We start from the raw sequence: 22,595 nt of genomic DNA on the forward strand, positions 1-22,595 counted from the left end.
TAGGGGGGAAAAAAAACAATTTGAAAATGGCGCTGCCCGCACCTGCGCAGTAGCAGCTTTCAGTGTCTATAGCTGATCCAAGAGCTGCTACTGCGTAGGCGCGGACGGCGCCATCTAGGAGAAGGAATTTTTTTTCTTCTCCAGCCGGCGCATGTGCAGTAGCAGCTCTCAATCAGCTATAGACACCGAGAGCTGTTACTGCGGTATTCATTATGCATACTAGGGGGCAGGTCACTGAGGGATCAGTGACCTGTCAGCATTATGAATATCTACTAAGAGCACCACATACACCAGCCCCACCTTAGGTCACGAGAATCTCATTAACTACAAACTGAAAATAAAGATTAACCCCTTCACCCCCAAGGGTGGTTTGCACGTTAATGACCAGGCCAATTTTTACAATTCTGACCACTGTCCCTTTATGAGGTTATAACTCTGGAGCGCTTCAACGGATCCTGGTAATTCTGACACTGTTTTCTCGTAACATATTGTACTTCATGTTAGTAGTAAAATTTCTTTGATATTACCTGCGTTTATTTGTGAAAAAAACAGAAATTTGGCGAAAATTTTGCAATTTTCCAACTTTGAATTTTTATGCAATTAAATCACAGTGATATGTCACACAAAATACTTAAAAAGTAACATTTCCCACATGTCTACTTTACATCAGCACAATTTTGGAACCAACATTTTTTTGGGGTAGAGAGTTATAAGGGTTAAAAGTTGACCAGCAATTTTTCATTTTTACAACACCATTTTTTTTTAGGGACCACATCTCATTTGAAGTCATTTTGAGGGGTCTATATGACAGAAAATACCCAAGTGTGACACCATTCTAAAAACTGCACCACTCAAGGTGCTCAAAACCACATTCAAGAAGTTTATTAACCCTTCAGGTGTTTCACAGGAATTTTTGGAATGTTTAAATAAAAATGAACATTTAACTTTTTTTCACACAAAATTTATTTCAGCTCCAATTTGTTTTATTTTACCAAGGATAACGGGAGAAAATGGACCCCAAAAGATGTTGTACAATTTGTCCTGAGTGCGCCGTTACCCCATATGTGGGGGTAAACCACTGTTTGGGCGCATGACAGAGCTCGGAAGCGAAGGAGCGCCATTTGACTTTTCAATGCAAAATTGACTGGAATTGAGATGGGACGCCATGTTGCGTTTGGAGAGCCCCTGATGTGCCTAAACATTGAAACCCCCCACAAGTGACACCATTTTGGAAAGTAGACCCCCTAAGGAACTTAGCTAGAGGTGTGGTGAGCACTTTGACCCACCAAGTGCTTCACAGAAGTTTATAATGCAGAACCGTAAAAATAAAAAATCATATTTTTTCACAAAAATTATCTTTTCGCCCCCAATTTTTTATTTTCCCAAGGGTAAGAGAAGAAATTGGACCCCAAAAGTTGATGTACAATTTGTCCTGAGTATGCTGATACCCTATATGTGGGGGTAAACCACTGTTTGGGCTCATGGGAGAGCTCGGAAGGGAAGGAGCGCCGTTTGACTTTTCAATGCAAAATTGACAGGAATTGAGATGGGACGCCATGTTGCGTTTGGAGAGCCACTGATGTGCCTAAACATTGAAACCCCCCACAAGTGACACCATTTTGGAAAGTAGACCCCCTAAGGAACTTATCTAGAGGTGTGGTGAGCACTTTGACCCACCAAGTGCTTCACAGACGTTTATAATGCAGAACCGTAAAAATAAAAAATCATATTTTTTCACAAAAATTATCTTTTCGCCCCCAATTTTTTATTTTCGGTAAGAGAAGAAATTGGACCTGAAAAAGTTGTTGTACAATTTGTTCTGAGTACGCTGATACCCCATATGTGGGGGTAAACCACTGTTTGGGCGCATGGGAGAGCTCGGAAGGGAAGGAGCATCATTTGGAATGCAGACGTAGATGGATTGGTCTGCAGGCGTCACATTGCGTTTGCAGAGCCCCTAATGTACCTAAACAGTAGAAACCCCCACAAGTGACCTAATATTGGTAACTAGACCCCCCAAGGAACTTATCTAGTTGTGTTGTGAGAACTTTGAACCCCCAAGTGTTTCACTACAGTTTATAACGCAGAGCCGTGAAAATAATAAAAAAATTTCCCCTAAAAATTATTTTTTAGCCCCCAGTTTTGTATTTTCCCAAGGGTAACAGGTGAAATTGGACCTCAAAAGTTGTTGTCCAATTTGTCTTGAGTACACTGATACCCCATATGTGGGGGGGAACCACCGTTTGGGCGCATGGGAGGGCTCGGAAGGGAAGGAGCGCAATTTGGAATGCAGACTTAGATGGAATGGTCTGCAGGCATCACATTGCGTTTGCAGAGCCCTTAATGTACCTAAACAGTAGAAACCCCCCACAAGTGACACCATTTTGGAAAGAAGACCCCCTAAGGAACTCATCTAGATGTGTTGTGAGAGATTTGAACCCCCAAGTGTTTCACTACAGTTTATAACGCAGAGCCATGCAAATAAAAAATATTTTTTTTTCCACAAAAATTATTTTTTAGCCCCCAGTTTTGTATTTTCCCAAGGGTAACAGGAGAAATTGGACCCCAAAAGTTGTTCTCCAATGTGTTCCGAGTACGCTGATACCCCATATGTTGGGGTAAACCCCTGTTTGGGCGCACGGTAGAGCTCGGAAGGGAAGGAGCACTGTTTTACTTTTTCAACTCAGTATTGGCTGGAATTGAGATCGGACGCCATGTCGCGTTTGGAGAGCCCCTGATGTGCCTAAACAGTGGAAACCCCGCAATTATAACTGAAACCCTAATCCAAACACACCCCTAACCCTAATCCCAACGGTAACCCTAACCACACCTCTAACCCAGAAACACCCCTAACCCTAATCCCAACCCTATTCCCAACCGTAAATGTAATCCAAACCTTAACCCTAACTTTAGCCCCAACCCTAACTTTAGCCCCAACCCTAACTGTAGCCTTAACCCTAGCCCCAACCCTAGCCCCAACCCTAACCCTAGTCCTAACCCTAGCCTTAACCCTAGCCCTAACCCTAGCTCTAACCCTAGCCCTAACCCTAGCCCTAACCCTAGCCCTAACCCTAATGGGAAAATGGAAATAAATACATTTTTTAGTTTTTTTTTCATTTTTCGCTAACTAAGGGGGTGATGAAGGGGGGTTTGATTTACTTTTATAGCGGGTTTTTTAGCGGATGTTTATGATTGGCAGCCGTCACACACTGAAAGACGCTTTTTATTGCAAAAAATATTTTGTGCATTACCACATTTTGAGAGCTATAATTTTTCCATATTTGAGTCCACAGAGTCATGTGAGGTCTTGTTTTTTGCGGGACGAGTTGACGTTTTTATTGGTAACATGTTCGGGCACCGGAGATTTTTTGATCGCTTTTTATTCCGATTTTTGTGAGGCAGAATGACCAATAACCAGCTATTCATGAATTTCTTTTGGGGGAGGCGTTTATACCGTTCCGCGTTTGGTAAAATTGATAAAGCAGTTTTATTCTTCGGGTCAGTACGATTACAGCGGTACCTCATTTTTTTTATGTTTTGGCGCTTTTATACGATATAAACTATTTTATAGAAAAAATAATTATTTTGGCATCGCTTTATTCTGAATACTATAACTTTTTTATTTTTTCGCTGATTATGCTGTATGGCAGCTCGTTTTTTGCGGGACAAGATGACGTTTTCAGTGGTACCATGGATATTTATATCCGTATTTTTGATCGCGTGTTATTCCACTTTTTGTTTGGCGGTATGAGAATAAAGCATTGTTTTTTGCCTCGTTTTTTTTTTTTTTTTTTTTTTTTTACGGTGTTCACTGAAGGGGTTAACTAGTGATATAGTTTTATAGGTGGGGTCGTTACGGACGTGGCGATACTAAATATGTGTACTTTTATTGTTTGATTTTTTTTATTTAGATAAAGAAATGTATTTATGGGAATAATATATATATTTTTTTTCTTTATTTAGGAATTTTTTTTTTATTTTTTTTTTACACATGTGGAATTTTTTTTTTAAACTTTTTTACTTTGTCCCAGGGGGGGACATCACAGATCGCCAATTTGACAGCACAGCACTCTGTCAAATCGGCGATCTTACTTCCAGCAGTGCAGGCTGCTGCTTTCATCTGCAGCCTGCTCTGCACCCGGAAGTAATCCTTGCAGGACCCAGATGCAGCCCCGCGGCCATTTTGGATCCGGGGCCTGCAGGGATACAAGGTAAGAGACCCTCGCAGCAACGCGATCACATCGCGTTGCTCCGGGGGTCTCAGGGAAGCCCGCAGGGAGCCCCCTCCCTGCGCGATGCTTCCCTGTACCGCCGGCACACCGCGATCATGTTTGATCGCGGTGTGCCGGGGGTTAATGTGCTGGGGGCGGTCCGTGACCGCTCCTGGCACATTGTGCCGGATGTCAGCTGCGATAGGCAGCTGACACCCGGCCGCGCTCCACCCGTGAGCGCGGCCGATCGCGCTGGACGTACTATTCCGTCCTTGGGAATTAGGGCCCACCCCACATGGACGGAATAGTACGTCCATTGGCAGAAAGGGGTTAAAGAACAACCATAAGACGGATTTCATCAACATAGGTATCATTGTAATCAGTGTAACGGCGCCGACCTGACACTGTGCGTAGGTTACTGTGCACAATCCTGCTGACAGGTTCAGCACATTATGGGAGTTGTAGGTTCATGAGATACAATTGTATATGCTGCCCTGACATTGCAATTGATTGTTGTCGTAAGATGGGTGTTATATAATTGTACTGATGGTGTTTCTGGTGCTGTATTGAGGTACTGATGATGGGTCTGGTGCTGCATTCATGCACTGACAGTAGACAGCGGTTCTGGCACTGCATTCATGTACTGATGGTGGTTCTAGTGCTGCATTCATGTACTAATGATGGCTCTGGTGCAACACTCATAATGACGGTGCACATGTAGCAATCCATAACATGCTTCATGGCTATCTTAAAACTTAAAAATCCTCAAAATTTAGAGATTTGAGATTACGAGGAGAATTTGTGAGTTCCTTCTCCAAAAACTCATCTTAAGTTAGCCTGAGTTCAAAATATTTTATTTTTAGCAGAAATGATTAAAATCCTCCTTATAATTTTGGTTCTGGTAATGTATTATTGTACTAATGGCGGTTCTGGTGATGTAGTCATGTAATTACCCATTTACATTTTTTTGCGGCCTTTGAGATTGGTTCAGTATGGCAATGTGGCCCTTGCATCAAAAAATGTTGTGCACCCCTGCATTAGAGAGACACCATGGACCTCTGCATTAAAGAAGAAATACAATTTAATATCATTACTATGTAGAAAAAACGAAAAGCGTGAGATAACACCAAAACATTGTTAGACGTTTACCTATTTGTAATAGTTTCAGTTGTATGACACACATAGTACTGTACAAATAGTAGTTGAGCTGTATTGACTTACCACTGTAGGTGTAGATAAGTTTTGACTCCATGAATCGCACTTTAAGGTTGTGCAGGACAGCTGGCTCATGCAAATAACTGAGGGCAGTGAGGTCATTTTCTCCTACAAGAATGTCTGGATTTCTAAGAGGAGGCAGACCTTTCTCAATCACATATTTCAAGTCCTACAAAACAGCAATAATATACCAAATGTACTGTTACTAAGTTTAGCTTCATTTCCTGAGTGATTGCTTCATCCTTTTTGACCATCGGTGGCTTTTTTATTAGCAATTTTCCATCCTTTTTATAATCATCTTTTCTAATGGAGTTTTCTGGTCATTTTTTACTCTTTATTCAACAGTTAAGAAACTGCTAGCATTTTCTGAATTGAAAAAGCTGGGAAAACGCTATAAAAATGCCCGAGTTTTTCAGGCGCTTTTTAGGCCTTCTCATTGAAATATATTGTAAGATGCTTAAAGAATGGTCAACTTACCGTATTTTTCGGACTATAAGACACACTTTTTCCCCCAAAAAATTGAGAGGAAAATGGGGGGGGGGGTCTTATAGTTCGAACCTAGGCTTACCGGTTGGTTGCAGCAATGGTGTGACAGTGACTGAGGTGCGGGGATGTTGAGGGGCGGTATGGCGTGCACCTGAGCAGGGTCCCTTCCACAGGTGAGGTGATGCCACAGCTCGGTATCCAAGGTGAGCAGCAGAGCCGGGTGAATCATGGCTTTCTCGGTGGTGGCAGCCATCTTCCTGAGAACGCGTGTGCGTAGATTGTTCTCTGCTTCCCAGGGCTTCAGGAAAATGGCCGCGGTCGGCCACGTGTGCGCAGATCGAGATCGCGGCAGCCATTTTCCTGAAGCAGAGTTCGCAGATTGAGATCTCAGCTTTAGGAAATTGGCCGCCGCGATCTCCATCTGCGCACGCGCTGCTTCCCGCAGCCATTTTCCTGAAGCCCGGGAAGCAGATTACTCAATCTGCGCACGCGTGGCCTCAGGAAGATTGCCGCTGCCACAGAGAAACCGGAGCTTAACCCGGCTCTGCTGCTTGCCTTGGATACCGGCCCGCGGCTACACCTCACCTGAGGTGACCGCACCTCTGCCGCCACCACACCACTGCCGTAACCTCCCCGTGGTCACCGGGTCGCAGCATCGCCCACCTAAGCCGGAAGGGACACTGCTCAAGGGCACGCCATACCATCCACCGTGCCTCAGCATCACCGCACCTCTGCTGCCACCTTGCCTCCTGTGACCCTGCTCTGCTACTGCCAGCCCTCAGGTAAGATACCTAAAAATTTGGACAATAGGATGGACCCCCATCTTATAAAAATCTTTTATATTTCTACTATTTTCACCCCAAGTTTGTGGTGCGTCTTATGGTCCGGTGTGTCTTATAGTCTGAAAAATACGGTACATTTGGCATCTTTAGAAACTTGAAATGATTAAAAAACACTCAAAAGCCTGAATATTTGCATAGCAAATTGTTTTCACATAGAAAGGCATACGTTCATTCTTTGAAGCAATTTTTAAGTGCTTTTTCCGGTAAAATCCTCCTGAAAAACATGTGTGCACATACCCTTACAGATCCACGATGTTGTACCTATAAAGCAAATTTATACAGCTGTAGCAAGCTTTAACATGAAATGTAAAACATTACATATCATGTCTTTCAAGAAGTGTTTTGTTTTTTTCTTTATAAAAAATTACACCAGAATTTGATCAATTTTTCCAGACGAAAAAAAAACAATGCAAAAAACTTGTATGAGTGCATATGGTCCTATTTTTTTTTTTATGCCGAAACGGCATGAGAAAAAAAATTACAGATCTGCACTACCCCATAATATAACATAGGTGTCATGATCCAGGTCGTGGTTTTCTTCTTGCTTTTCTTTACCCGGCCTGGTTATGACTGGGTTAACCATACCTGCCTCTCTTTGGTTCGTGGGTGGCTATTTATTGGTGCCATTTCTGGTAGCATTTGTCAGTGATCATTCCAGTCTCTGGCTTGAGCAGCTGACCCATATACCCTAGTGATCCTTCTGCCTCTGTCTACCCGTTTTTGTGCCTGACCCGTTCCCCATCCCTGACTTAGTGTGTGTTTGCTGGTTCCCTACAGTGTATGACTCGACTTGAATTTTGAATCCTGCCTCCTGCTTTCTGTCTCTGTTACTATGTTTCCCGACTGTCTTTGACTCTTTGGCTCATACCCCAACTACGTCTTTTGTCTCATGTTTTGGATCCTGCGCTCCCGTCTGGTTCCGATTTTGGGCTTGTCTCTGACCACGTGCATTGCTGTGACCTCAGGTACTTCGTCTTCGTGACTGGCCTGTCTGACTACTCTGCCACCTCTAGTGGTGCTCCGCGCTCTGCACTGTGGTGCTACACGATGAGTGCTAGCTTTTTCCCCTTACCTGCGCCCCTGGTGGAGGTTATGTGCAAATGCCTTGCAGTTGCATTACATTATCACTGACCCAAGCATTTCAAGGGGATTTCAAACTTTTTTTCCCTTTCTCTGGCATGGATCCACTCCATACTCTGGGTGACCAAGTGAATAACCTTACTCAGATGATGCAGGAGTTATCTGTGGAGCACAGGGCTTTGGTTACTTCCCAGAGGCAGGTGCAGAGGGAAATGGCAGAGACAGGTAAGATAGCCCGGGGGACTCCCTCTGTGCTTGAAAAAGGTCTCTGGACCGAAACGTTGCCACATTAGGCAGAATAAAATGTAAGATTTAATCTTCACTACAGTTTGAGGCGCAGTTTTTTTTATCTATCTGGATATGGACTCCCTGGTTTTGACATGCGCCTCTTGGTCTTGAAAGACTTGGACGATTAAGGGTGCGGTTTAACACCTTTTTTTGTTTGGATATCCCTCTGTCAGTAAGTCTGGTGAGGTGACCGACATGTCTCTGCACTCTCCTGAACCTTCGGTGAAACTCCCTGACAGCTTCTCTGAGAGGGTTGCAAACTACTATTTTCAGGGGATGAGAGTCAGTGGGTGGGGATAACTATATCTTTATTGAGGAAGGGTCCACAGTCTTGGGCTTTTTCCTTACCCCCGATCGCTCCTGAGAGAATGTCTGTGGACAGGTTCTTTGAGGCTCTGGGCCTCATCTATGATGAACCAGACTGAGTCAGATTGGCAGAGGACACTATTATGGGTCTATCCCAAGGAATGCTCTGTGTCGAATGGTACTGTTCGGAGTTTCGGCGATGGTCCCCAGAAGTGACCTGGAACAACTCAGCACTCAGGTGTCAGTTCCGGAGGGCACTATCTGATCATTTAAAGGACACTCTGGTTTTCCATTCGCCTCCCAGCTCTCTGGAAGAAGCCGTGACTCAAGCTGTTCGCATGGATCGGAGGTTACGGGAGAGAGGAGTCGTACATCGGGAGGCTCCTTGCCTTCCAGTTAAGCCGGAACTCTCACAACCTTCTGAGCCCATGGAAATAGGGGCCATCACCATCAAGGAGGAGGAGAGGAGACATCGACGGGAGAGTAAACTTTGTTTTTACTGCAGTGCCCCAGGACATCGGAAGAAGGACTGTCCCTCATGTCCTACTACTCCCAAGGTGTCAGGAAACGCCTAAGTCTGGGTAACTACCGAGGAGGTTGCCCATACTCACAGGTACCTTTTTCCTCATTCCTTAAAGTACTGTTAAAAGTGGAACTTGATGTTGAGAAATGTTTGACTCCTACTTTGGCTTTTTTGGACTGTGGGTCATCCCTGAACCTGATTGACTCTAAACTGGTTGCCAGCTGTAAGTTAGGGACAGTTAGGTTGGAGACTCCCATAAAGATTATTGCCATTGATTCTACACCTCTCACCAAGGACAGTGTCCATTTTATTTCTGAAGAATTCATCCACATAAGTCATCTGCGTGCTGTTCTCCAGAGGATCCGGGAGAACTGTCTTTTTGCTAAACCAGAGAAATGTTTGTTTTTGGTTCAGGAATTGTCCTTTCTGGGGTTCATCTTGTCTGCTAAGGGGTTTCGTATTGACCCCAGAAACGTTCAAGCCATTGTGAACTGCGTGCAACCCAGAGGATCTTAAAGGCCTTCAGCGGTTCTTGGGGTTCGCTAATTATTATAGGAAACTTTTAAGGGGGTTTTCTCAAATTTTCAAACCCCTCACTGATTTGACCCAAAAGGGTTCTGATATCAAGAGTTGGCCTGCTCCAGCCACAGCAGCATTTTTGGCTTTAGAGAAATGTTTTATGTCTGCCCCTGTATTGATTCAACCAGATCCATCTGAACTGTTTATTGTGGAGGAGGACACCTCAGAGGTGGGGGCGGTATTGTCTCAGGGACCTACTACTTTGACCAATTTAAGACATTGTGCCTTCTTCTTGAAGAAATTCTCTTCTGCAGAAAAGAATTATGATGTGGGTAAGAGTTACTAGCCATTAAACTGGCATTTGAAGAATGGAGGCATTTTTTGGAGGGGGTGGTCCATCGAATCACTGCAATTACAGATCATAAGAATCTGGCGTACATCAAGTCTGCTAAAATGTTGACATCGACACAGGTGAGATGGTCACTTTTCTTCTCACAGTTTCAATTCTCTATTACCTTTCGAACCGGTTCTAAAAATGTCAAGGCTGATGCCTTGTCTCATAGTTTGGACCCGATATCACCTCCTGAACCTCCTTCCTCCATTCTTTAGCACGGTGTAGTGGTGGCTGGGGTATCTTCGGTATTGGAGCGGGAGATTTGTGAGGTCCAATCTCTTGGCCCTCCGCCATTGCCGGGTAACAAGCTCTTTGTGCCCATTCAATTTCACCTCCGGATACTCCGGGAGTTTCATGATTCAGCCCTGAGTGGGCATCCTAGAATCTTGGTTACCCGTAAAGCTGTCTCTAGGTTGTTTTGGTGATCCTCGTTGGCCTCGGATGTGGTGAAGTTTGTGTCATCCTAAGAAATCCCATAGCCGGCCGGATGGGGACTTGGTGCCATTGCCAATTACTGATAAACCATGGACTAATCTGTACATGGATTTCATCACCAATCTTCCTCCTTCTAGTGGTAAAACGGTCATTTGGGTGGTGGTGGACAGATTTAGCAAGCAGACACATTTTGTACCTTTAACAGGTCTGCCTAATGCAGAGACGTTAGCTAAATTGTTTGTTGAACATGTGGTGCGCTTGCATGGTGTGCCTGTGAGTGTGGTTTCAGACAGGGGTCCAAGTTTTGGAGGGCCTTTTGTAAATGGTTGGGTATCTTTTTGACCTTTTCTTCAGAATATCATTCTGAGACTAATGGTCAGACAGAGAGGACCAATCAGTCCCTGGAACAAATCTTGCGATGTCTGACCACAGCTTGGCAGGACAATTGGTGTTCCTCTTTGCCTGTGGCTGAATTCGCTTTTAATAATCGCATTAATCAGTCCACGAGCACCTCCCCTTTCTTCTGTAATTATGGGTTTCACCATCATTTTGGGGAATTTTCCCAACTGGATTCAGGGTGTCCTGGGGCTGGTCTAGTTGCTCAACGGTTGAGGGAGGTGTGGCAGGAGGTTCAGGGGGACATTGGGGGGCTCAGGGGAGGTATAAATTCTTTGCTGACAAAAGACGATCTGTGATGCCAGTATTCCGGGTTGGGGATAAGGTATGCTTGTCCACCAGGAATATTAAGCTTAATGTTCCTTCGGCTAAGTTGGGGCCCAAGTTCATTGGCCCTTATGAGATTATAGAGGTAGTCAATCCTGTGGCCTTTCGTTTGCGCCTTCCCTCATCACTACGGATCCCCAACGTGTTCCATAAAGCTCTTCTGAAACCATTGGGGTCTTCCTCAGGGAGGTCTTCATCTCTGCCGCCACTTATTTCGGTGGATGGTCAGAGTGAGTATGAGGTAGAATGGATTGTGGACTCTCGCATGGTCCGTCACTCACTCCAATATCTGGTCCATTGGAAGGGTTACGGTCCTGAGGATCGGTCCTGGGTTCCAGCACAATCAGTCCTTGAGGATCGGTTGATCCGGGCCTTTCATGTTCGGTATCCAGGGAAACCTGGGGGTCCAGTGGCCCCCCTTGAGAGGAGGATAATGTCATGATCCAGGTCAGAGTTTGATTCTTGCTTTTCTTTCCCTGGCCTGGTTATGGTGGGGTTATAACCTTTCCTGCCTCTCTTTGGTTCGTGGGTGGCTATTTATTGGTGCCATTTCTGGTAGCATTTGTCAGCGATAGTTCCAGTCTCTGGCTTGAGCAGCTGACCCATATACCTTAGTGATCCTTCTGCCTCTGACTACCCGTATTTGTGCCTGACCCATTCTCTATCCCTGACGTAGTGTGTGTTTGGTGAGTCCCTACAGTCTATGACTCGACTTGAATTCTGAACCCTGCCTCCTGCTTTCCGTCTCTGTGACTACGTTTCCCATCTGGCTTTGTCTCTCTGGCTCGTACCCCGACTACGTCTTCTGTCTCACGTTTTGGATCCCGTGCTCCCGTCTGGTTCTGATTTCTGGCTGGTCTCTAACCACGTGCATTGCTGTGACCTCTGCTACTTAGTCTTCCTGATTGTTGCTGACTGGCCTGTCTGACTACAATGCCACCTCCTAGTGGCGCTTCGCGCTCTGCACTGTGGTGCTGCACGGTGAGTGCTACCTTTTTTCCCTTACCTGCACCCCCTGGTGGAGGTTGCGTGCAACTGCTTTGCAGTTGCATTACAATGGGGCTGAGTGCTATATGATAAAACATCGGATAGCACTAGGCCGTGTTATACACTAGTGTGAGAGTACCCTCAAACTTATGTTAAATGGTAGCCAGTACACAGCTGCCATCATTTACAGTGATTCTGGTTAATTCCATATAAAGTTTAGCTGCTCTAATAGTATTTTCTTGACATTTTCTTAGCTGCATTTTAAAGTAAAAGCCATGGTTTGTAAAAAACTTACAACACAGCAAAGGATTTCATTGTTCAAAGTTATCAGTCAGGAGAAGGGTGCAATAAAATTTCCAAAGCATTAGATATAACATGTAACACTGTGAAGACAGACATTAACAAGTGGCTCAAATTTGACAAAACAGTGTAATACCTAGAATGTGATGTCCAACTAGACGTCAATGACAAGATAAGAAGACAATTGGTCCTGGAAACTGCCAAGAGACCTACAGCAGAATTAAAGGAGCTGTAGGAATTGTACTGGTTGTGAACTGCATATGACAACAATCTCCCATAGCCTTAATAAGTCTGGCCTAAGGGGTAGTGTGGCAAGAAGGAAGTATTTTCTTACAAGGACAATACATGCCCAAAAACCCACATCAAATCTGCCAAAACATGTGGGAAAACGTTATGGTCTGAGGAGACTGAGGTTCAACTTTTTGTCCATAATAATAAAAGTTATGCTTGGCACAAAGCCAAAATGGCACATCATCAAAAGGAAACCATACCCACAGTGAAGCATGATGGAGGCTGCATTATGTTTTGGGGCAGTTTTTCAGCATCTGGAACTGGCACTTTAGGCAAGGTGGAGAGAATTATTAACAGTTCCAAAGTTCAATCAATTCTGCAATAATACCTTCAGGTCACTGCAAAAGATGAATAGGGATTTCACTTTTTGGCAATGACCCTAGGCATATGTTCAAATCAATTAATTATAGCTTTGCCAGAAGAAAATCAAAGTTGGGCTGGCCCAGCTAGAACCTAGCCTGAATCCAATTTAAAATCTGTGGGATAACCTATAAAGGGCACTATACACAGTAGATGTCCTCACAATCTGACAGATATGGAGCACTAACTAAAGGAAGAGTGCGGAAAGATTGACAATTATAGACGTGCCATGCTGATAGACATCTAGACAAAACGACTGAATGCTGTCAAATTCAAAAGGTACTTCAATAAAGTTTTAGTATAAGGGTGCGTACATCTAAGCAATCACAATTTATAATTTTTCTTTTGCTTTGCACAAAAGGAAAAAAAAAAAAAGAGCATGAACCGCACCTCCAAAAATCATACATTGATCTAAAGCCGCCAGGCAAAAATTTATATAACGGAACATGAGGTTTTCAGTTTAACATTCTGATCAGACTGTATGAAGCCCACTGCCACATCATGGCAAACCTCGTAGTGGGTCCTACGACCCTAATGGAGTGGAGCCATGCGGCGACCACCGCCACAGTGGCAATGCACCAGCAGGGCGGACGACCTGTTGCCCCACAGCACCCATGCTGCAATGAGGTATTAGATCATTGTATGATTTTTGGAGGTGCTGTCCTTTCTCTTTTTTGAGCATATTGCATGTTCCGTCCTTTTTTTTTTTTCTTCGGATGTGCACTACTCCCATTTGGCACAGGTGATTTTAATTAGCAGGAGACTGCAAAGTAAGGGGTCTAGCCCATTTTTGCTCTCACTGAGGAGCTGGAGGAAGGTGAATTTCATTACTCCTTTCATTTGGTGTGGGTGCTGTGTGGCGGCCGTTGTTGCTGCAATTTTGTGCTGGTGGAGTGGCGCGGTCTGGAGTCATGGGGACTCAGTCTTGCAGCATGGGTGCTGTGGGGCACCAGACCGTCTGCCCTGCTGGTGCATTGCCACTGTGGCGATGGTTGGCGCATGGCTCTGCTCCGTTAGGGCGGTAGGACCCACTACGAGGATTGCCGTAACGTGGCAGTGGGCTTCATACAGTGTGATCAGAAAGTTAAACTAAGAACCTCATGTTCAGTTATATATATTTTTGCCGAGAGGCATTAGATCATTGTATGATTTTTGGAGGTGCTGTCCTTTCTTTTTTTTTAGCATATCATTTTTCTTTTTCTACCTGAAAATATTTAAGTTTATTTTTCAATAGAATTGTATAAATTATGGGTGACATTGAAGGTGGAAAAAGTTCTGAAATAATAATGGCATGATTTATTTTTTACTTTGCAAAAACCTGGCATTTTAACAGTGTATATCTGTGAGTTTGTGCAGAGCACTCACTCCGCAAAAATACACAGATGGGAACAGCTCCATAAACTATAATAGGTTCTATCTGTGAAAAACGCGTATAGACTTTGTATGAGAAAAACTGACATCTGAATGAGTCCTTACAAAATATAGTCCAGCCGCCAGTGCAGTTAGCTGTCAAACATGTCTATTTATCTTTTAACTGAGTTTACTGCATTGTATACAAATTGCGCAAAAAACAACATTTTATCATTGTTCCTTACAGTGCCATCTTCCAAGCATAAATGAAGCACACTGTCCCCAATCTTCAAGTCCTTTGTGATCTCAGCAGATCTCCACACCTCATCTGCATCAGGGATCCACACCCGGTTAAACTGCAACAAAAGGGAGTGTAATTGGTTTGATTTATGAACTATATATAATGTGACAATACTGCATTCACTTGATACTTGTGCAAGATTCCGCTTAAATTAATGTATGAACATTGTTTTTACCTTTCTGTCAGCAAATAGCTTAAACAAGACAAGCGAGTTCTACATTACCGGTTTTCTTAAGTTTACCAAAGGCAATAGATAACTGTCACAATTTCAAATTAGTATAAAATCAAGCCCAAGGTGGTTGGCGGCCACGTCATGACTCTCAAATTGATTGCAAGGAAAATTGTGTAAATTGATCACTTACTGTTAAAATGGTTGTTACCTTTCAGAAGATCTTCTCCCTTGAATGCAGTTTATTATAAAAACAAACTCCACTTTAGTTACTGACACTGGGACCATTGCTGAGCCCCTCGTGCTGATATTATTATTATTATTTATTATTATAGCGCTATTTATTCCATGGCGCTTTACATGTGAGAAGAGGTATACATAATAAAAACAAGTACAATAATCTTAAACAATACAAGTCACAGCTGGTACAGGAGGAGAGAGGACCCTGCCCGCGAGGGCTCACAATCTACAAGGGATGGGTGAGGATACAGTAGGTGAGGAGAGAGCTGATCTTGCAGTGGTTTGGTGGATCGGTGGTTACTGTAGGTTGTAGGCTTGCCGGAAGAGGTGGGTCTTCAGGTTCTTTTTGAAGGTTTCGATGGTAGGTGATAGTCTCATATGTTGCGGTAGAGAGTTCCAGAGTAGGGGTGATGCGCGAGAGAAATCTTGTATGCGATTGTGGGAGGAGGAGATAAGAGAAGGAGATCTTGTGAGGATCTGAGGTTGCGTGCAGGAAAGTACCGGGACACGAGGTCACAGGTGTATGGAGGACACAGGTTGTGGATGGCTTTGTATGTCATGGTTAGGCTTTTGTACTGGAGTCTCTGGGTAATGGGGAGCAAGTAAAGGGATTTACAGAGGGGAGAGGCCGGGGAATAGCGGGGGGACAGGTGGATTAGTCGGGCAGCTGAGTTTAGAATAGATTGGAGGGGTGCGAGAGTGTTAGAGGGGAGGCCACAGAGCAGGAGGTTACAGTAGTCGAGGCGGGAGATGATGAGGGCATGGACTAGGGTTTTTGCAGATTCTTGGTTTAGGAATGTACAGATCCGTGAAATATTTTTGAGTTGAAGGTGGCAGGAAATGGAAAGGGCTGGATATGCGGTTTGAAGGAGAGATCAGTGTCAAGGATTACCCCGAGGCAGCGAGCTTGTGGGACTGGGGAGAGTGGGCAGCCGTTTATTGTAATGGATAGGTTCGTTGGGGGGGGTCGCATGAGATGGGGGAAAGACAATGAATTCTGTTTTGTCCATGTTAAGTTTTAGAAATCTAGTGGAGAAGAAGGATGAAATAGCGGACAGACATTGAGGGATTCTGGTTAGTAGGGATATTGGTGTCTGGTATTGGCAGGAATGCAAAATTCACTTCGACAGTGTGGCAAACAGTCAATGAGCTCAGCAGCTTGACCCGTAAAGACGGAAAGTCTTCTTAGAGTTCACAGACCGGCTGCAGCACTGTCAATATGGCATTAGCACCACAGCTGTGGGGCCAATATACTGTATGTAGGGGAGGTGTGGGGCCATCATACTGTATCTAGGGGACTCTGGTGTCGCAGTACACAAGGGATCAAAATGAAACACCAATTACTTGTATTACACCATGATGTAGCAGGTACATAAAGTAAACTTTTGCCACATGACTTCTGTTGTACTGTGTCATCCCAGCCCAAATTTAACATTGCGGCAGGAGCCCTAACGAGATTTTGCTAAGTGGCCCTGAGCATGATTTTCATTTGAGACCACTGTTCTAGATCTTCCTACCTCCCTCCCTCAAAGCATTTTGTGAATACTGCCTGCCATCTCTTATCACAATGATGTGAAAATCTGTATTCACTTAATACAATTTTTAACAGTGAATTGGATGAAATTAATTGATCAGTCCAGGACGAGAAAGAAGCAGATAATTCCTCTGATAAGATATATTACAACGTTTCTTATCATCACTAGTGCAAGTATCGGGTATCGGCCGATATTTGCGGTATCGGAATTCCGATACCGAGTTCCGATATTTTCCATATATCGGATACCGGAATCGGAAGTTCCCAGAATTCAAACTGCCCGAATTCAGCCAATGAGGACTGATTAGAAGTGTGGGCACATCTTGTTCTGCATGGTGGGCATGGAAGTACTGGCATGGCTGTGATTGGCTGCTGAAATGATGTCATGATGCACCCTAAAAGTCGCTGCCGACATTTAGGGCTCACTCTGCTGTGAATTCAGTTAGGGACAGGACGCTGTGTTCTGACTGAGGGCCAGTTTAGAGATAGCGATTTGCTTCATTGTGCTTAACCCAGGCTAATTTAGCAACCGCTGTGTGAGAACCTTGCTTTTGCCTTGCAACGCTGTTCACAGCTGTCTGCAAGGTCTCTGTGTGAGTGCACATCGCTCTGTAGTCCATGTGCAGCCACAGCCGGCTGTATTCAGCTCAGGGTGCGTCACTGCCTCATACCGTTCTTTCCATTGTCCTTTTTTGCAATTAGTGCAGCCTGCTGCACATTTTTTCAAATATTTCCTATTAGTGGCTTTCCACCCGTATCCAGCTAAAGTGTGGAAAAACACTACATAGTATTACATTGAGGAGCTTTTTTTGGCCTTGCAGAGCCGTTTACGGCTGTCTGCACGGTCTCTGTGTGAGTGCACATCGCTCTGTAGTCATTTCTGCAAAAAAAAAAAAAAAAAATAATAAAGTTCACCAAACACACCACTTTACAGTTGTGTAGGCCACATTAGCTCATATTAAAGTCTAGTCCACACTTTAGAAAATTAGTGTTTCTTATACCTGTTAGGAGCTGTTCAGGAATAAGCACACTAAGCCCTTAGTACTTTTCTGCTTATCTTTATCAGTCAACCAAGATGAAGAGGGCAGGGAGTAAGGCACGTGGGCGTGGGCGCGGAGCAGGGAGAGGACGTGGGGATTCTGTGCCTGCTGCGGGCACCGGTGACTCATCATCACCCAGTTTCAGCAGGGAACAGTCCTTCATGCACAGCTTTGTAGGAGATCGCTGTACACTGCTGCTGCGTGAAGAACAAATTGAAGCCGTTGTCGGATGGATGGCAGCTAACGCATCGACTTCAATTATGCCACATCCTCTCAGGCACAGAGCACTGGAGAGCACCCATCTGTCTCTTCACCACCTGCCAAATTGCCCAGGCAGTCAGAGAGCCCAGGACAGGAGCCATCTCTACTTCTGTTCTCTGAATCTCTTGGCTTGGAAACAGGGGGCCAGCCAAGCAGCATTGGAGAAATGGAAGAAGAGGCAGTCTGCAGTGATGCCCAACAGCTTTGTCTCTCAGACTCTGAAGAGGCGGGTGGGCCAGTGCCTCCGGTCACCACACCGCAGTACGCATCTGATGATGAGACACAGGTGCCACTTTCTGGTGCGTACTGTGCTGACGAAACTACCCAGGAGGAGCAGTTGGTGGCAGAGGGTAGTGTAGATGATGAGGTCCTTGACCCATCGTGGCGTGAGGTACAGGAAGGTGGTGGGAACAGCTCTGAGGAAGAGATTCTCCGAACGGGCCAAAGAGGGAGAGGGAGGGGGAAGACTGCGGTTCCTGTAGCCTCCACTTCGGCACCTGTTAGGAGCATGCCTCTTCCAAAAGCCAAAACGGGCGCTCCCAAGACTTGCACTGCCTGGTCCTTTTTTGACACAGTTGCAGATGACATTTGCTTTGTCAAATGCAAGGTGTGTCATCAGAAAGTCAAAAGAGGGAAAAATGTCAGCAACCTCAATACCACAAATATGTGGAAACATGTGCGGACCAAGCATGCGGTGGAGTTACAAAAACACACTGAAGACCTAGGTCAACCAACAGCGGCACCTACCACCTCTTCAGCTCGTGTTGTTGCCTCTTCCTCCAGCTCACACACAGCTGGTTCGGCTTCCTCACAGGATCGCCATGGAAGAACCTCTGGCACTGTTGTCCAGAGACCCACAGTAATTCCACCCGCAGCACCAAGTTCCCAGTCATCCTCACACTCCCAGCTCAGTCTACAGCCATCGGTAGCACAGGCATGGGAGAAAAGGCGGCCATTCTCGGTAAACCACCCCCGAGCACAGGCTCTGAATGCTGGCATTGCAAAACTACTGTCCCTTGAAATGCTGTCATTCAGGCTGGTGGAGACTGACAGCTTCAGTAACTTGATGGCATTGGCAGTCCCACAATACAATGTGCCCAGCTGCTTTTATTTCAGCAGGCAAGCCGTCCCTGCCCTGCACAAGCATGTGGAGGGACACATAAAACACGCACTACTGAACGCCATCAGTAGCAAGGTCCACCTCACCACCAATGCGTGGACCAGTAGCCATGGACAGGGGCGATACCTGTTATGACCAACATGAGCACAGCTGTGGCCAAACGTCAACAGGCCGTCTTGAAATTAATTTCTTTGGGGAATCGAAGCCACACAGCGCAGGAGCTCTGGAATGCCATCACGCAGGAGAGCGACGTGTGGTTTGTGCCAGCGAATCGCTAGCCAGGCATGGTAGTGTGTGACAATGGCCGAAATCTGGTGGCAGCTCTGGCCCTAGGCAACCTCACTCACATCCCATGTCTGGCACATGTGCTCAACTTGGTCGTGCAGAGTTTTTTGAGGGACTATCCGGATCTTGATGCACTGCTGCACAAGGTCCACCTAGAGTGTGCTCACTTGCGGCGTTCCAGCATGGCAAGATCGCGCATTGCAGCTCTGCAGCGCCGATTCCGCCTTCCGGAACATCGCATCATATGTGACCTACCCACCAGGTGGAATTCCACGTTACACATGTTGGAGCGGTTGTGTGAGCAGCAGCCAGCAGTAATGGAGTACCAGCTGCATCAGGCGCAAAGAAGTCGCACTCCGCGCCGTTCAGACTTCACAACCACTGAGTGGGCCACTATGAAGGATGTCTGCCAGGTTTTGCGTTCCTTCGATGATTCCACGCGGATGGCGAGTGCAGATGATGCACTAGTCAGCATGACTGTCCCCCTTATCTGCCTGCTTCAACAAACACTGCAAGCGCTAAGGGATGATGTTGTGGAAGAGGTGGAGGATGAGGAGTCACCACTTCCATCAGCTTCTGGACAGTCAGCGCTACGTGGTTCCTCACAAAGGCCTAGGCAGGGGACACTTTGTGAGGAGGATGAGGAGGAGTCAATGGAGGAGGAAGACATAGGTCCAGAGGAGGGAGTTACACAATTCTCCAGTAGTCAGTGTGTAGAGTGAGGGTGGGGTGATGCAGAGCAGGCAGAGATCATGCCTCAAGCAGGGGACAGCGTTTCTTGGCCAGTTGGCAGTCTGCAGCACATGGCTGATTACATGCTGCAGTGCCTGAGAAATGACCGCCGCATCGCCCACATTCTGAACACGGCTGATTATTGGGTGTACACCCTCCTAGATCCTTGCTACCTGAACAACTTACAAAGCCTCATAACACCGTTGAACCAGGAGCGTAAAATGCGGGAGTACCAAGACACACTGGTGAATTCCATCATCTTCTCCAGTCCAAGTGAGAGCAGTGCTGCTAGTGCTTTACAAAGCAGCTCAGTGCGTTGAGGCAGTGGAGGAAGCTCTGCTCAAAGAGGGAGCAGAATCAGTGCCTCAGCACAAGGCAAGACCAGTATGGCCCAACTGTGGCACAGTTTTGTGTGCCCGCCACACATGTCTACACCATCACAGACGGCTGCAGTCAGCAGGAGGCAACGTTTCCGTCAGATGGTGACAGACTACATGTCTTGCCCTCTTACTGTACTCCCAGACGGCTCTTCCCCCTTCAAATTTTGGGTCTCTAAGCTGGATACATGGCCAGAGCTAAGCCAGTATGCATTGGAGGTGCTAGCTTGCCCTGCTGCTAGTGTATTATCGGAACGCGTCTTTAGTGCCGCAGGTGGTGTACTAACAGACCGTCGCATGTGACTATCCTCCGATAACATTGACCGGCTTACTTATTTGAAAATGAACAAGGCCTGGATCTCGCAGGAATTTGCCACTCCTCTTCCAGATTAAATAATTGGTTGGCTACAGTATCCAGGTCTCCTGTTGAGTTCATGTTTCTACCACCTGAACTGTAATCCCTGGGCTCCAACACCGCCAGTTGATGCTCAGAAGTGCAGGCTGCACAGTCAAAACACATGACCCAGTGTTATTGGGTTTCAGTAACGTCAGCTGATCGCCAGCTGTGTACCCGGCAATGTGTCCAGCGACCGCCACGCTGACACAACTACTGAAATTTAAGGGAACCTGTCCCCCCCCAGGCGTTTGTTACTGAAAGAGCCACCTTGTGCAGCAGTAATGCTGCTCAAGGAAAAGGTAGCTCTTTTAGTTTAGCTCCTAGCACACGCAGAACTTAACACTTATAAAATGTGTCCCCTCACACCGTGAGACCGTCCCGGAGGTGGGACTTTCCTTCATAATGGGACGCAGCACAGCCGTCATTCCAACCCCCTTGGTGCCGTGCGCCGCCTCCTCAGCATTGTTTGAATCTGTCCCGTGGCCAGCGCTGTTATGTTATCCCTTGGCCATGTGCACTTACCACTGCTCCTCTTCTGATATAATTGTTGTCAGGCTGCCTGCGCCTGTGCGGACGCGCTGCCCGAGATTCCGCCTCGCAGTCTCTTCTGATTTAATCACACTGCGGGCCTGGGATCCATGGGCATGCGCAGTGCATATCTTCACCTCAGGCTCTCACTCATCTCCCTCCGCCTTCTTCAGACTGTGCGCCGTCAGCTGATCCCTAATAGCATGCCACGGCCGTGATGCCGCACACTCTGAAGAAGCCGGAAGGAGGGGAGTGAGAGGCGAAGAGATGCACTGCGCATGCCCATGGATCCCAGGCCCGCAGTGTGATTAAATCAGAAGAGACTGCGAGGCGGAATCTCGGGCAGCGCGTCCGCACAGGCGCAGCCAGCCTGACAACAAATTATGTCAGAAGACGGGCAGCGCTAAGTGCGCATGGGCAAGGGATAACATAACAGCGCAGGCTACGGGACAGATTCAAACAACGCTGAGGAGGCGGCGCACGGCACCGAGGGGGTAGGAATGACGGCTGTGTGGCGTCCCATTACGAAGGAAAGTCCCACCTCTGGGACGGTCTCACGGTATCAGGGGACACATTTTAGAAGTGTTTAGTTCTGCGTTTGCAAGGAGCATAATTAAAAGAGCCACCTTTTCCTTTTGCATCCTTAGTGCTGCACAAGATGGCTCTTTCAGCTACAAACGCCTTGGGGGGGTTAAAGGTTCCCTTTCAACTTCCTCCAATCAGGCTTCGGCCTACACTCTGTTCCTCTGCTCCTCCTTGATTCCCTGGGCTCCAACACCGCCAGCTGCTGCCCGGAAGTGCTGTCTGCAGTCAACAGTTGCTCCTCTGTTATTGGGGTTCAGTAACGCCAGCTGCTCCCCTGCTATGTTGCGGCAATACCTCCAGCCTGCTCTTCCTGCCGTCCCTGGGCTTCAACACTGCCAGTTGCTGCCCAGAAATGCTGTCTGCACAGTCAACAGTTGCTCCTCTGTTATTGGGGTTCAGTAACGCCAGCTGCTCCCCTGCTGTGTTGCGGCAATACCTACAGCCTGCTCCTCCTGCTGTCCCTGGGCTTCAACACCGCCAGTTGCTGCCCAGAAGTGCTGTCTGCACAGGCAACAGTTGCTCCTCTGTTATTGGGGTTCAGTAACGCCAGCTGCTCCCCTGCTGTGTTGCGGCAATGTGTCCTGCGACCGCCACGCTGACACAACTACTGAAATTTAAGGGAACCTGTCCCCCCCAGGCGTTTGTTACTGAAAGAGCCACCTTGTGCAGCAGTAATGCTGCACAAGGAAAAGGTGCCTCTTTTCTTTGTGCTCCTT

The 22,595-nt window shown here is 46.3% G+C and overlaps 1 protein-coding gene across 1 annotated transcript in view; it reads right to left on the reverse strand.

Annotated features, from left to right (window-relative positions):
- The window catches only part of MYO5C (myosin VC), a 425,456-nt gene that overhangs the window by 342,473 nt on the left and 60,388 nt on the right, over positions 1–22,595 (reverse strand). The window contains exons 2-3 of the mRNA XM_077263765.1: positions 14,556–14,666; positions 5,433–5,595 (exon numbers count right to left, since the gene is read on the reverse strand). Coding sequence (XP_077119880.1) covers positions 5,433–5,595; positions 14,556–14,666 — 274 coding nt within the window. The remainder of the gene's footprint in view (positions 1–5,432; positions 5,596–14,555; positions 14,667–22,595) is intronic.

This window comes from Ranitomeya variabilis, chromosome 5 (genome assembly GCF_051348905.1).
Source record: "Ranitomeya variabilis isolate aRanVar5 chromosome 5, aRanVar5.hap1, whole genome shotgun sequence".
Classification (NCBI taxonomy): Eukaryota; Metazoa; Chordata; class Amphibia; order Anura; family Dendrobatidae; genus Ranitomeya; species Ranitomeya variabilis.